Genomic DNA, 17,151 nt, shown 5'->3' with positions numbered 1-17,151 from the left:
CTGATTTTAAACTTGTCCCAAGATTTTCCAATGTTAGTGTAAGTAGAAAGTTTCATTAAGCTCAGTTTATATTACTGAAGTTATCATGTTCACAAGGTGCAATAATAATTATTGTTGCAAAGGACAATAAATCCATAAATTACTGTAGAATCATGCTGATTTTCCAACTCGTCCGAAATCTTTTCAATGTTAGTCTTCATACAAAGTTTTCCAATGTTAGTCTTCATACAAAGTTTCATTAAGCTCAGTTCATCTGTACTAAAGTCATCGTACTCACAAGGTCCAACAATAATTATTAGTGCAAAGGGCAATAACTCCGTAAATTACTGTCGAATCACTCTGATTTTCGGATTTGTACGAGATCTTTTCAATTTTAGTCTACATGCAAAGTTTAATTAAGTACGGTTTATATTTACTCAAGTTATCGCATTCACAAGGAAATGTTAATGGATGTCGCAAGATGCTGGACGGATGATGCACGACGATGGGCAAAAGACTATCGCAATAGGTCACCATGACCTATGGTCAGGTGACCTAGAAAACTAAAAATATCCAATGTCTATCTCAAGATTTTGACTTTCATCTTTTTTTGGCAGAAAGTATGACATGGTTACCTACTACCATGGTGTTTTTCCTGTCAGGTACTAAGTTTTCATAAATATAAAGCCTTATTCTAAATTAATCTTACATAAAGATTATAAAATAGTAATGTTCAGAGCTATTGCCTTTTGTAACTTTGTTGTAACTGGCCCTTTAATATTAATGTAATTTAGACATCAACCATGTTTGATAACCATATTCGTTATAAATTTGTAAGCAGCTTATATCAAAATGTACATGTAGTTGTTTTATGAATTTAGCCTATTTGACTTTTGTGACCTTGAATGAAGATCAAGGTCATTTGAACACAATGGTAGCCCTTCTTTCCAGCATGCTACATGCCCAATTGGCATCTTGGATATTGGCAAAACGATATTCAAAGATTTTTTAGCTTATTTGATCTCTGTGTGGCATTTATTGAACATAGTAGCCTTCGTCTTGCTACTCTAGGTCTGTCCATTATGAAGAATCAGAAAGAGGTATGGTCACTTTCTGCTTGTCACGACCTAGGTCGCCCACAGCTCTTGCTCGAGCTAAAAATACACTTCAGGTAAAATGTCACGTTATGTATTATGGATCTCCAATGACTGAAACAGATAGCCACTAGTAGTCTATTTCATTGTTCGTGAATTTATTCCTGCACGCGATGACGGACGAAGCATTAAGACTACAGGTCATCCTGACACTTTTGGTAAGATGGTTTTTAACAACTTTTTATCAGGAATCGCAAAAATAAACATAAAGAAGACATAAGTTGCATTAAAAGGTTTATTTTTTTATTAATCTTATACACTATTTTCAGACATTTCTTCTGTCTCAGCATTCAGAATCTCCTTTGTCAAGCCTGCTAGTTTGTAGTACTCTGAATAATTGTACTTTCGTAAAGGAAAATATTTTTCTATATAACCTGTGGAAAAATAAACAAAGTCAACATTAGTACATGAACAATATCAATAATGTCTATACAGTAAAACCCCTCTAACTCGAACCCGGATTCCTCGAATACCCCCTATTCGTCGAACTGGTCGTACGGTCCCGACCGTCTCTCTATATAATCTAAGTAACAAAACCCCGGATAGCTCGAACAGCTATTCGTCGAATACCCCTTATTCCTCGAACAGAAATATGTCCCCGTTGCATCAAATACATAGTATTTACCGATGTATTCGTCAAACAGGTGTCCGGCCCTTGAGATTTTTTTTACCTGTGTCACACCTGACTGCACCGACCAACATGGATAATTGCTCACGATCTTGTGTTTATACAATTGGCGTGTCAAGCCTTTATGTAATTAAGGGATTAACGGTGTCATTATTACCTACCTACACGATCGCAAGCCGTTGTTTAATGCTAACTTTATTTAAATATTTCAGAAAAGGCATTAAGTTATTAATGTTTCTCTCGTAACAATCTTCGTTGTAAATACGGAAGTTGTTGATCCGTGTTAATAGAAAGTACGCATTGTGAAATGACAAAAGAGGCGGAAGATATTGTTGACGTCCGCCTAATTATAAAAGTTTATTTTTTTTAAATTTCTTCGTTTGTTTCATTCGACAGGCTAACACAATGTTATTTGCCGAAAGATGTAAACGATATCAAACGATATATGCACAGTACATTTTATCAGTGCGTTCCGTATCTTTTCATGTAAATTGTATTTTGTAACTTTACTCGTAAATACTAAATAGACATCTATATGCTGGTTAATAACTTTATTGTGAGTATGTATTTTGTATATGTTTTAAATAATTTGTGATAATTAAATAATAGAAAATGTACTCCTTGTTGACCAATATGGATATTGTACATTAACCTAGATGACGAGCGCTTACTCTGATGTGAATGACATTTGATTTAGGGCTTTCTCATTAGCTTTTCCAAACGCTAAATTTATGTTATACATTTTTTCAACTTGATATTGCTATCAATACAACACTTAAATAAAGAAATCCAAAATGCTGAAAGATAGGGTAATTAAGATGTCATTGCCGTGCATTGTTTGTCATAGTTTGAAACCGGACATTTTAACTGTCGATCTTGACCAACCTCGGATGAGTCGAATACCCCGTATTCCTCGAACTATTGACCTGGTCCCCTGCAGTTCGAGTTATAGGGGTTTTACTGTATTTGTACATTTGTCTTGATTGATTATAAATTCTGACTTGTCTAGACATAGTAGTGTGAAATTTCATGTATAAACTTAAGGCCACCTGGCTAGAGGAATTTCCCTCACTAATGCCTGGTGAAAACTAGATGTACATATGGCTATTTAAGTAGGTCAGGCTTCTTAGCATTTTCTGGCCAAAGTAAATAAAGATCACTGACTAAGGATTGAAACAAAAGTACAGAGTTGATGTTTTGATAGTGCCTGCTAAGCTACAGTGCATACTGGCGCATCTTATTATCACAGGAATTTGTATATTTTGTAACATAGGATGTCCTATCAACAGCCAAGAGATCCAGTTCCTGGATCTCCAATTAAACCAAATTACATTGAAAAAGTTTTTTTTACCATAATCTTGGGCCTTGGCGACCTCGAACAATAGTCGTTGGTGTTGTTTTTGACATACACCTGTCACTTTACTTGGCAGTACCTCTCCTGTCATCGGGTCTAGAAACTGCTGCAGCAAATCTCTGTTCTGTAACCAATGGAAAATACACTTGGTATCTGAGATATCATGACAAATGGAGATATAAATCTAACATATTATCATTAATAACTATATCTCATAATCAGCAGAAATGGAGAAGAAGTTACAACATTGTAACAATTATATATCAGAATAAAAGAACCAGGAGAAATGGAGAAGAATTTACATTTAACATTGTAACAAATATATCAGAATGACAGAATCAGGAGAAATGGAGAATAATTTCTATCTTAAAATAATTGAACACTTTCACTTTAACAACTGTTTACAGCATAATCCAGCAATATTAGTTTTTCAATGATAAGGAACTTCTGACAGGCATCATCAGGAGTTTCTCAATGTTGAGTATCTAAGACCATCCTCACTATTCCAGCTTCCAGGGGTTACCATCACCCAGGGACCATGTTATAGTAAAACTGAAGGCAGAACAGGATAACAATACTTTTCAATCACAGACCTGCAGAGAGTGATACATTGTTATTCAATCTTTTTTTATCAAAGGACCAGATTACCTGTTTCATTTGCCGTCACACACAGAGCCCTCAGATTTACTATCGCATAGACCTATAGTAACCTAAGGAATATTGAGAATGATACACAAGTACTCATCTCTACAGACAGGACAATACAATAATCACCTTAAAACTAATTCACAAGAACTCATCTCTACAGACAGGACAAGACTTACCTTATAACTAATACACAAGTACTCATCTCTACAGACAGGACAAGACAATACTTACCTTATAACTAATACACAAGTACTCATCTCTACAGACAGGACAAGACTTACCTTATAACTAATACACAAGTACTCATCTCTACAGACAGGACAAGACAAGACTTACCTTATAACTAATACACAAGTACTCATCTCTACAGACAGGACAAGACAATACTTACCTTATAACTAATACACAAGTACTCATCTCTACAGACAGGACAAGACTTACCTTATAACTAATACACAAGTACTCATCTCTACAGACAAGACAAGACAATGCTTACCTTATAACTAATACACAAGTACTCATCTCTACACACAGGACAAGACTTACCTTATAACTAATACACAAGTACTCATCTCTACAGACAAGACAATACTTATCTTATAACTAATACACAAGTACTCATCTCTACAGACAGGACAAGACAAAACTTACCTTATAACTAATACAAAAGTACTCATCTCTACAGACAGGACAATACTTACCTTATAACTAATACACAAGTACTCATTTCTACAGACAAGACAAGACAAAACTTACTTTATAACTAATACAAAAGTACTCATCTCTACAGACAGGACAAGATTTACCTTATAACTAATACACAAGTACTCATCTCTACAGACAGGACAAGACAATACTTACCTTATAACTAATACACAAGTACTCATCTCTACAGAACAGACAATACTTACCTTATAACTAATACGCAAGTACTCATCTCTACAGAACAGACAATACTTACCTTATAACTAATACACAAGTTCTCATTTCTACAGACAAGACAATACTTACCTTATAACTAATACACAAGTACTCATCTCTACAGACAGGACAACACTTACCATATAACTAATACACAAGTACTCATCTCTACAGACAGGACAACACTTACCTTATAACTAATACACAAGTACTTACTCTACAGACAGGACAAGACAATACTTACCTTATAACTAATACACAAGTACTCATCTCTACAGACAGGACAAGACAATACTTACCTTATAACTAATACACAAGTACTCATTTCTACAGACAGGACAAGACAATACTTACCTTATAACTAATACACAAGTACTCATCTCTACAGACAGGACAAGACAATACTTACCTTATAACTAATACACAAGTACTCATCTCTACAGACAGGACAAGACAATACTTACCTTATAACTAATACACAAGTACTCATCTCTACAGACAGGACAAGACTTACCTTATAACTAATACACAAATACTCATCTCTACAGACAGGACAAGACTTACCTTATAACTAATACACAAGTACTCATCTCTACAGACAAGACAAGACAATACTTACCTTATAACTAATACACAAGTACTCATCTCTACAGACAGGACAAGACTTACCTTATAACTAATACACAAGTACTCATCTCTACAGACAAGACAATACTTACCTTATAACTAATACACAAGTACTCATCTCTACAGACAGGACAAGACAAACTTACCTTATAACTAATACACAAGTACTCATCTCTACAGACAGGACAATACTTACCTTATAACTAATACACAAGTACTCATTCTCACAGACAAGACAATACTTACCTTATAACTAATACACAAGTACTCATCTCTACAGACAGGACAAGACAATACTTACCTTATAACTAATACACAAGTACTCATCTCTACAGACAGGACAAGACAATACTACTTACCTTATAACTAATACACAAGTACTCATCTCTACAGACAGACAAACTTACCTTATAACTATTACACAAATATCATTCTACAGACAGGACAAGACAATACTTACCTTATAACTAATACACAAGTTCTATACAAATTACCTTATAACTAATACACAAGTACTCATCTCTACAGACAGGACAAGACTTACCTTATAACTAATACACAAGTACTCATCTCTACTACAGGACAAGACAATACTTACCTTATAACTAATACACAAGTACTCATCTCTACAGACAGACAGACAATACTTACCTTATAACTAATACACAAGTACTCATCTCTACAGACAGACAAGCAAACTTACCTTATAACTAATACACAAGTACTCATCTCTACAGACAGGACAAGACAATACTTACCTTATAACTAATACACAAGTACTCATCTCTACAGACAGGACAAGACAAACTTACCTTATAACTAATACACAAGTACTCATCTCTACAGACAGGACAATACTTACCTTATAACTAATACACAAGTACTCATCTCTACAGACAGGACAAGACAATACTTACCTTATAACTAATACACAAGTACTCATCTCTACAGACAGGACAATACTTACCTTATAACTAATACACAAGTACTCATCTCTACAGACAGGACAAGACAATACTTACCTTATAACTAATACACAAGTACTCATCTCTACAGACAGGACAAGACAATACTTACCTTATAACTAATACACAAGTACTCATCTCTACAGACAGGACAAGACAATACTTACCTTATAACTAATACACAAGTACTCATCTCTACAGACAGGACAAGACAATACTTACCTTATAACTAATACACAAGTACTCATCTCTACAGACAGGACAAGACTATACTACCTTATAACTAATACACAAGTACTCATCTCTACAGACAGGACAAGACTTACCTTATAACTAATACACAAGTACTCATCTCTACAGACAGGACAAGACTTACCTTATAACTAATACACAAGTACTCATCTCTACAGACAGGACAAGACAATACTTACCTTATAACTAATACACAAGTACTCATCTCTACAGACAGGACAAGACAATACTTACCTTATAACTAATACACAAGTACTCATCTCTACAGACAGGACAATACTTACCTTATAACTAATACACAAGTACTCATCTCTACAGACAGGACAAGACAATACTTACCTTATAACTAATACACAAGTACTCATCTCTACAGACAAGACAATACTTACCTTATAACTAATACACAAGTACTCATCTCTACAGACAGGACAATACTTACCTTATAACTAATACACAAGTACTCATCTCTACAGACAGGACAATACTTACCTTATAACTAATACACAAGTACTCATTTCTACAGACAGGACAAGACAATACTTACCTTATAACTAATACACAAGTACTCATCTCTACAGACAGGACAATACTTACCTTATAACTAATACACAAGTACTCATCTCTACAGAACAGACAATACTTACCTTATAACTAATACACAAGTACTCATCTCTACAGACAGGACAAGACAATACTTACCTTATAACTAATACACAAGTACTCATTTCTACAGACAGGACAATACTTACCTTATAACTAATACACAAGTACTCATCTCTACAGACAGGACAAGACAATACTTACCTTATAACTAATACACAAGTACTCATCTCTACAGACAGGACAAGACAATACTTACCTTATAACTAATACACAAGTACTCATCTCTACAGACAGGACAATACTTACCTTATAACTAATACACAAGTACTCATCTCTACAGACAGGACAAGACAAGTACATATGTACTCATCTCTACAGACAGGACAAGACAATACTTACCTTATAACTAATACACAAGTACTCATCTCTATTGACAGGACAATACTTACCTTATAACTAATACACAAGTACTCATCTCTACAGACAGGACAAGCATTTCCTGTACTGATAACACCTTTTCTCTGAAACAAAATCAAGACAAAGGTGTGATATTTCCGATTAATGAAAACAAACACAGGGTATTTTAAAAGAAACAAGAGGCCCGTTTGACTCAACGGTCACTTAAGTTCGAATACAGAATAAAAAACAAAGACAAATAAACACTATATATTGGCCCATCAGGTCCTAGAAGGCAGTCAGTGATTGAACATTTGACTTTTTAATCTATGAGGATTTAATTTGTGAATTCAAAAGAAGATTTTTGAAATTTTAGCCATTTTGACCCCTTTTGGCCCTGCCAATCTGGCCCCTAAGGGTCGGCCAGGACCAATATGGATATACCCAGTATATCGTTCCTGTTTCATTACAGATTTCAGTTTGCAAAACACATTTTCTACTGGATAAAAATTTAGGTTATATGTAGCAGAAACATATAAACATATGTATATATGTTTCTGTATGTAGGCAGAAAACAGGCAGAAAGAAGAGAGAAACAAATCAGCAAACCATTTTTTCCCGGTATCGTGCAATTATCTGTATCTTTGGTAAAAACTAGTAAATAGTAAAAAAAAAAAAAAAATCCAAAAAAAAAATCAAAGTACTCAAAGTACTGCAAATACAAAGCAGCAGAAACGGAAAAATAGAATGAAATCAAATGAATTTCCAAAATCAAAATATATAAACCATATTATAAAGACTTTAATATCAACAAGGACATAGTCATTCAAAAATAGTCATTGAAAAAAAAACAGGACATAGTCATTCAAAAATAGTCATTGAAAAAAAAACAGGAAAAAGGAAGTTGAGCTAAAGAAAGATGGAGTATAATTCAAGTAGAGCGGGGCTGCAATTGTTGAATCAGGTATACAGCCTTGACATTTATATAGACTATATACACATAGATGGGTGGAGTTTTGCAAAGTAACATTTACCATTTACCATGATATTTTCAGCAATATTTCCATGGTAACGGAAAAAGTGCAAAAAATGAAAACCTAAAAATAGCAAAAGGTACTACTAGACCATAAAAAGAATGTGTCTATGAAGTTTTGTGGAAATATCTCTGCTGGTTTTAGAGTTATGCTGCGGAAACGAACCTGGTACAAAAATACGATATTTTCAGCAATGTTTCCATGGTTACGGAAAAAGTGCAAAAAATGAAAACCTAAAAATAGCAAAAGGCACTACTAGACCATAAGAACAATGTGTCTATGAAGTTTCATGAAAATATCTCTGCTTGTTTTAGAGTTGCGCTCCGGAAACAATTCTTACACAAAAATCTGCCATTTTCAGCAACGTTTCCATGGTTACAGAAAAAAGTACAAAAAGTGAAAACCTTAAAATAGCAAAAGGCACCACTAGACCATAAGACCAATGTGTCTATGAAGTTTCGTGGAAATATCTCTGCTGGTTTTAGAGTTATGCTCCGGAAACGAACCTGGTACAAAAATATGATATTTTCAGCAATGTTTCCATGGTTACGGAAAACAAGAGGCCCAGAGGGCCTGTATCGCTCACCTGGTTTGTAATGCCAAGTCATGTTCTGAATACAGGTTCATTGTTTCTTTTCTGAAGGAATTTGAATATTTACCTCCGATTTCCCATATTGGGCCACACCTCTCCTGCCCCTGGGGGGTAAGAGCCAAAATTTATACAAGTTCTGTTTCCCTTCCAAAAAGGATGTTTGTGGCCAAATTTGGTTACAATCCATGCAAAACTCTAGGACAAGTAGCGATTTATAGGATTTACCTCTATTTCCCCTATTGGGCCCCGCCCCTCCTGCCCCCGGGGGGTCAGAGCCAAAATTTATACAAGCTCTGTTCCCCTTCCCCCAAGGATGTTTGTGGCCAAATTTGGTTACAATCCATGCAGAACTCTAGGACAAGTAGCGATTTATAGGATTTACCTCTATTTCCCCTATTGGGCCCCGCCCCTCCTGCCCCCGGGGGGGTCAGAGCCAAAATTTATACAAGTTCTGTTCCCCCTCCCCCAAGGATGTTTGTGGCCAATTTTGGTTACAATCTATGCAGAACTCTATGACTAGTAGCGATTTAAAGGATTTACCTCTATTTCCCCTATTGGGCCCCGCCCCTCCTGCCCCCGGGGGGTCAGAGCCAAAATTTATACAAGTTCTGTTCCCCCTTCCCCAAGGATGTTTGTGGCCAAATTTGGTTACAATCCATGCAGAACTCTATGACTAGTAGCGATTTAAAGGATTTACCTCTATTTCCCCTATTGGGCCCCGCCCCTCCTGCCCCCGGGGGGTCAGAGCCAAAATTTATACAAGTTCTGTTCCCCCTCCCCCAAGGATGTTTGTGGCCAAATTTGGTTACAATCCATGCAGAACTCTATGACTAGTAGCCATTTAAAGGAATTGTTGACGGACAGACGGACGACGGACGGACGGACGGAGACGGACGGACGACGGACGACGGACGCCGCGCCATGACATAAGCTCACCGGCCCTTTGGGCCAGGTGAGCTAAAAAGCAAAAAATGAAAACCTAAAAATAGCAAAAGGCACTACTAGACCATGAAACCAATGTGTGTATGAAGTTTCGTGGAAATATCTCTACTGGTTTTAAAGTTATGCTCTGGAAACCATTCGTACGGACGGACAGACGGACGGACGGACGGAACCCATTTGTATATCCCCCGCCAACTTCGTTGGGCGGGGGATAATTATTTCAAGAACATTCAACTGATCACAGAAAATACATATGTTTTGTTTGACATATTTCTTAATTAAAGTTCCTGCATGAAAATTACAAAGAAAACACGTCTTCATTAAAATGAGTTTTTATCCTTAATATACTCTTGTTTCTTATGTTGCACATACACTTATTTTGGTAAAACCATCCACATATGAGGGCAGCCTTACAAGTTATTTTGCCTTTACCTCATATCTGTATTTAACATTCATTTAAAAACATTATTTTAAGGTACACAAGAAGGGCATATGATTAGTTTACTTTAAAACTCTTATCTCTATAAGCCTTAGATAGTAAGTCCAATTTGAATTATCATTAACAGAGATTATGTAAGTTGGACAGAGGAGTCACCAGCAGGCAACAGTTGACCTAGATGGGCTGTGTATTATATAACAATCTGTGTATTCTATACACACTCTGTGTATTCTACCAATCAGAAGGCAGTCTTCCCATGACTACTGATTGGTCCAAAGGAATATTATTCAATGAATAGGGAATTTATGAATGGAAGTTTATGAATGAAATGGTTCAAGAGGTCACCACTAGATGTCTTAGTAGGGCAAGTCCTTCTCAGTCCTACACATCAATAGTAAACCGGATAGCATTACTACAAACACTAGTTGCATTGTATTAAAAAGCAACATACAGTGGCCCCGCCTACTACTTCTCAAACTACAAGTCCATCAAAGTGTTACATTCACACTGATACTGCAGTGTTTTTCCTGCCTATATATTTGGGGCCGAATTTCGGCCCCATTCCCAATTGTATTTCCTGTTATTTTTTCCCAAATCTATGTCTAAATTTCCCAAATCAGTGAGTTGAAGTGTATTTTGTGTGACAAAACAAAAACAAGAGGCCCAGAGGGCCTGTATCGCTCACCTGGTTTGTAATGCCAAGTAATGTTCTGAATACAGGTTCATTGTTTCTTTTCTTAAGGAATTTTAATATTAACCTCTAAATCCCCTATTGGGCCCCACCCCTCCTGCGCCCAGGGGGTCAGAGCCAAAATTTATACAAGTTCTGTTCCCCTTCTCCCAAGGGTGTTTATGGCCAAATTTGGTCACAATCCAAGCAAAACTCCAGGACAAGTAGCGATTTATAGGATTTACCTCTATTTCCCCTACTGGGCCCCACCCGTCCTGCCCCCGGGGGGCCAGAGCCAAAATTTATACAAGATCTGTTCCCCTTCCAAAAAGGATAGTTTGTGGCCAAATTTGGTTACATTCCATAAAGAACTCTATGACTAGTAGCGATTTAAAGGATTTACCTCAATTTCCCCTATTGGGCCCCGCCCCTCCTTCCCCCGGGGGATCAAAGCCAAAATTTATACAAGTTCTGTTCCCCTTCCCCTACGGATGTTTGTGGCCAAATTTGGTTACATTCCATTCAGAACTCTATGACTAGTAGCGATTTAAAGGATTTACCTCTATTTCCCCTATTGGGCCCCGCCCCTCCTGCCCCCAGGGGATCAGAGCCAAAATTTATACAAGTTCTGTTCCCCTTCCCCCAAGGATGTTTGTGGCCAAATTTAGTTACAATCTATGGAGAACTCTATGACTAGTAGCAATTTAAAGGATTTACCTCTATTTCCCCTATTGGGCCCTGCCCCACCTGCCCCCAGGGGATCAGAGCCAAAATTTATACAAGTTCTGTTCCCCTTCCCCCAAGGATGTTTGAAGCCAAATTTAGTTACAATCTATGGAGAACTCTATGACTAGTAGCAATTTAAAGGATTTACCTCTATTTCCCCTATTGGGCCCTGCCCCATCTGCCCCGGGGGATCAGAGCCAAAATTTATACAAGTTCTGTTCCCCTTCCCCAAGGATGTTTGTGGCCAAATTTGGTTACATACCATTCAGAACTCTATGACTAGTAGCGATTTAAAGGATTTACCTCTATTTCCCCTATTGGGCCCCACCCCTCCTGCCCCCGGGGGGTCAGAGCCAAAATTTATACAAGTGCTGTTCCCCCTCCTCCAAGGATGTTTGTGGCCAAATTTGGTCACAATCCATGGAGAACTCTATGACTAGTAGCGATTTAAAGGATTTACCTCTATTTCCCCTATTGGGCCCCGCCCCTCCTGCCCCCAGGGGATCAGAGCTAAAATTTATACAAGTTCTGTTCCCCTTCCCCCAAGGATGTTTGTGGCCAAATTTAGTTACAATCTATGGAGAACTCTATGACTAGTAGCAATTTAAAGGATTTACCTCTATTTCCCCTATTGGGCCCTGCCCCACCTGCCCCCGGGGGATCAGAGCCAAAATTTATACAAGTTCTGTTCCCCTTCCCCCAAGGATGTTTGTGGCCAAATTTGGTTACATACCATTCAGAACTCTATGACTAGTAGCGATTTAAAGGATTTACCTCTATTTCCCCTATTGGGCCCCACCCCTCCTGCCCCCGGGGGGTCAGAGCCAAAATTTATACAAGTGCTGTTCCCCCTCCTCCAAGGATGTTTGTGGCCAAATTTGGTCACAATCCATGGAGAACTCTATGACTAGTAGCGATTTAAAGGATTTACCTCTACTTCCCCTATTGGGCCCCGCCCCTCCTGCCCCCGGAGGACCAGAGCCAAAACTTATACAAATTCTGTTCCCCTTCCAAAAAGGATGTTTGTGGCCAAATTTGGTTATATTTCATAAAGAACTCTATGACTAGTACAGATTTAAAGGATTTACCTCTATTTCCCCTATTTGGCCCCGCCCCTCCTGCCCCCGGGGGGTCAGAGCCAAAATTTATACAAGTTCTGTTCCCCCTCCCAAAAGGATGTTTGTAGCCAAATTTGGTTACAATCCATGCAGAACTCTATGACTAGTAGCGATTTAAAGGATTTACCTCTATTTCCCCTATTGGGCCCCGCCCCTCCTGCCCCCGGGGGGTCAGAGTCAAAATTTATGCAAGTTCTGTTCCCCCTCCCCCAAGGATGTTTGTGGCCAAATTTGGTTACAATCCATGCAGAACTCTATGACTAGTAGCGATTTAAAGGAAATGTTGACGGACAGACGGACGCCGACGGACGCCGACGGACGACGGACGACGGACGACGGACGCCGCGCCATGACATAAGCTCACCGGCCCTGCGGGCCAGGTGAGCTAAAAAGCCTGGAAATTCCAAGTCTGAACATCGTATTTTAGTAGACATTCTTACAATGATTCTTAGAGAAGCATAATTGTTTATTTCTACCTTTTCCAAACTTTCCATACACACTGTTAAAATTTTTCTCAATTTCCTACTTTTATCGCACAAAAATTCCCAATTTTCACAAGGTGGCAATTTCCCAAAATACTCAGGAAAAACACTGTACTGGTCCCTGATTGGACAGCCAATCAAAAATGTTTTGGGAGTCATGTAATTCAGTTTTGATTGGCCTTATGCCTAAGAAGGTTGGTGCAAAAATTTCATTGAAATTGCTTCAGGTGTTTTGGAGAAGAAGTCGAAAATGTAAATTGTTTATGGACGGACGACTCACTACGACAGACAAAAGGCAATTAGAATAGGACATTTGAGACTTCGTCTCAGGTGACCTAAAAATGGTTAAAGAATTATGTATTATTTGCATATAAATCTTCACTTTTGGGACTTCCTTGACATTGTTTCCCCCAAGTTTTGATACATCAATTGCAGTGGCAGAAGTATTTTTTCAGTATTTTTAGCCCAAAGATGTACCCCAAAAAATTACGCTGGTACAAACTTTATACAAGTTTTTATGGTAAGGATCTTCACATCTTGTGATGTAACAGCTAGTATTTCTACAGATTATCACAGTTATGTCCCCTTATTGCTTGTCTTATTCACTTTAATTCATAGATAAGATATTCAAGGGATCATTTTAATGATACAGCATTTTCCACTACCGTAAATGAACTCATTCACCCCTGAAGACACAATTGAATGCTTCTAGTTCAAAGGATGGACCAATCTATTATGAATTTTTGGGGTAAATGCTTCCAATTATAATTTTAAAAGATGACATCCAAAGATGAAGTCATTGAGAAGATCCTGATTTCAGTATTGGTTATTCTGTATACCTACCACACAGGTTAACCGTGTATCAGGAGCTATATGACCTCGAAAGTTTCGTCTGTAGAACTTCCACACGGGATCGTCCCCATATGTGTCTCTGTAGGCTGAATTATAATGGATAAACAGGATTATTGTAGAAACGAATAATGACATTAAAGAACATTTACAGATTTCTAGTCATTTAAGTTGCCTAGGGCTTATCAATGATATGTCATACATATAAGTAAGTATATGTATTAAGTGATTTATGATTTGGATGAAGTTCACACTGCTATATTGACTAATTTGTAGTAAATTCAGCAAAGGAAGATTTCCAGATGAATCAGTCATTAGTTAAATTACTGATAATCTAACTAAATTTGCTTGATGTATAGGTGGAAGGATAGAAGGACACAACACCAAACAATAAAATGTTTAAATGGGTTACTATCATGTTTCAGGATAATGATATGGGTTATACAGGTTAGATGAGATTAAATACCAACCTTTACTTTGTAGGTACTGTTTACTTGTTTCTGCATCAGCTGGATTGTATTCTCTCCCTTTTCTAGCATCTCGTACATTTTCTTCCTCCTCTCTTTTTTCTTGTCTTCTGAGACAAGCACAAGTCACAGACAAAGGCCTTTGTTGCACTGCCTGGCAATAGAAAATAGCTTTGTAAGCATAACAAGAGGCCCAGAGGGCCTGTATCGCTCACCTGGTTTGTAATGCCAAGTAATGTTCTGAATACAGGTTCGTTGTTTCTTTTCTGAAGGAATTTTAATATTAACCTCTAAATCCCCTATTGGGCCCCACCCCTCCCGCCCCCAGGGGGTCAGAGCCAAAATTTATACAAGTTCTGTTCCCCTTCTTCCAAGGATGTTTATGGCCAAATTTGGTTACAATCCATGCAGAACTCTATGACTAGTAGCGATTTAAAGGATTTACCTCTATTTCCCCTATTGGGCCCCGCCCCTCCTGCCCCCAGGGGTCAGAGCCAAAATTTATACAAGTTCTGTTCCCCTTCCCCAAAGGATGTTTGTGGCCAAATTTGGTTACATTCCATTCAGAACTCTATGACAAGTAGCGATTTAAAGGATTTACCTCTATTTCCCCTATTGGGCCCCGCCCCTCCTGCCCCCGGGGGGTCAGAGCCAAAATTTATACAATTTCTGTTCCCCTTCCCTCAAGGATGTTTGTGGCCAAATTTGGTTACATTCCATTCAGAACTCTAGGACAAGTAGCGATTTATAGGATTTACCTCTATTTCCCCTATTGGGCCCCGCCCCTCCTGCCCTGGGGGGGACAGAGCCAAAATTTATACAAGTTCTGTTTCCCCTCCCCCAAGGATGTTTGTGGCCAAATTTGGTTACAATCCATGCAGAACTCTATGACTAGTAGCGATTTAAAGGAAATGTTGACGGACGGACGGAGCGATTTAAAGGACGACGGATGCCGCGCCATGACATAAGCTCACCGGCCCTTCGGGCCAGGTGAGCTAACAATGTATCACGGCAAACAATAGTTTTCAAAAAAATCTTTCTTCTCCAGTTTTATTAGTTTTACAGGGGTGGATATAACATCAGTGATAGTAACTCCTGGATTATCGAGGATGCTGGTCCAGTTGTTTTTTTATATGGAAAAAGTGACATCGGGATCCAGGCGAAGGACGGATAACGGACATGATATTAGCTGTTAGGATATAAGCTCAATTGGTACATTGACAACCATCAATTAATGCACAGGTACTTAGCTCGCTGACATAAAAAAATATATATAGAATAAACAAAAGAAGTATGTCCTTGCCATAGAACAAAATATGAAAAAACAAATATCACACAAATCTGCTTTTCCTATTGCTTTCGCAGCTACACTTCAGGGGATGTTTACTTCTTTGTCCCATACATATATGCTTATGTCTACGTGTTGTTCGATGTCATTCTTATATACGGTACATACATATATAATATAAGTATATATATATATCAGCGAGCTAAGTACCTGTTGTTAATGAAGTGACCTCTGGGGGCGCCGTTTTCGTTTATTCGGAATAACCGGTTCGACCGGTATTAATCGAGTATAAATCCTGACGGACCTGCAGTTTTTCTACAAGCCTATGAGAGCTTTGTCAAAGCTCGTCTGAAAACACTATAAAATCACCAGATCCATCTTTAATTCATAAACGAACAGCTAGGTCCAGTCAAACCCTATAATCGAAAATGACCCAGGAGTAAAACATAACTCCTGTAGCTGTGGATACCCTATCTTAGAGTCTGTGAAATCACTATAAATTTCAAGATTCAATGGAAACATCAAAATATATCACCTTTGGAATGACCAATTCCTGAAGAATTTGCTTGCATGCGTTAATGCGAATAGCACGAAACATTGTTTATGTGAACATCCAAATGCGAAGCGTCTTCGTGACTATGACTAGGTTCAAATCTTGGTCGTCAAAATGTTTCTAGTTGTACCCATTTTCATTTTGTGGGGTATAAATGGCTATTATTTAGATTTTGTTTTTTAATTTATTATAGAAATCATTTTTTGAATAGCAATAAACAATGAAACTCGAATATGTTGAATGCTTATTTCCCAAGATAAACTTGGCAAAATTAGATAACGGCTAAAGGGTCCAACGTGAGTTCGTCCTATTCCCAAATGGACTCGTCGAGATCCAAAAAATATGTCTTGTTTTCTACAATATTTTTATCATCAAAAATTATTGCAACTGATATGATGATCAAATATTTGATTTTATCAAGCTTATATTTAGCCAGTCCTTGCAGGATTGGTTAATTTGATATG

The 17,151-nt window shown here is 37.7% G+C and overlaps 1 protein-coding gene across 1 annotated transcript; it reads right to left on the bottom strand.

Annotated features, from left to right (window-relative positions):
• Positions 1-1,350: 1,350 nt before the first annotated feature.
• LOC138320903 (small ribosomal subunit protein mS40-like) lies at positions 1,351-16,793 on the bottom strand. Its single transcript, XM_069264206.1, has 6 exons — positions 16,670-16,793; positions 14,850-15,000; positions 14,374-14,468; positions 7,581-7,652; positions 3,113-3,239; positions 1,351-1,507 (listed from the first exon to the last, which is right to left on the bottom strand). Exons 1-6 carry the CDS (start codon positions 16,730-16,732, stop codon positions 1,386-1,388), a joined length of 630 nt encoding a protein of 209 aa, XP_069120307.1. The 5' UTR covers positions 16,733-16,793; the 3' UTR covers positions 1,351-1,385.
• Between the last annotated feature and the right edge of the window lie 358 nt (positions 16,794-17,151).

This window comes from Argopecten irradians, chromosome 4 (assembly GCF_041381155.1).
Source record: "Argopecten irradians isolate NY chromosome 4, Ai_NY, whole genome shotgun sequence".
NCBI classification, from domain to species: domain Eukaryota; kingdom Metazoa; phylum Mollusca; class Bivalvia; order Pectinida; family Pectinidae; genus Argopecten; species Argopecten irradians.
The sequence above is the reverse complement of the archived record's forward strand: the minus strand, read 5'-3'. Positions and strand labels throughout refer to the sequence as shown.

Coding starts and splice junctions, on each gene's coding strand:
- LOC138320903 (XM_069264206.1), bottom strand. CDS start 16,732: ATGTTTCGTGCTATTCGCATTAACGCATGCAAGCAAATTCTTCAGGAA. Junction 15,001..16,669: donor AGGAATTGGTCATTCCAAAG/GTGATATATTTT, acceptor TTCTATTGCCAG/GCAGTGCAACAAAGGCCTTT. Junction 1,508..3,112: donor CGCCAAGGCCCAAGATTATG/GTAAAAAAAACT, acceptor ATTTTTCCACAG/GTTATATAGAAAAATATTTT.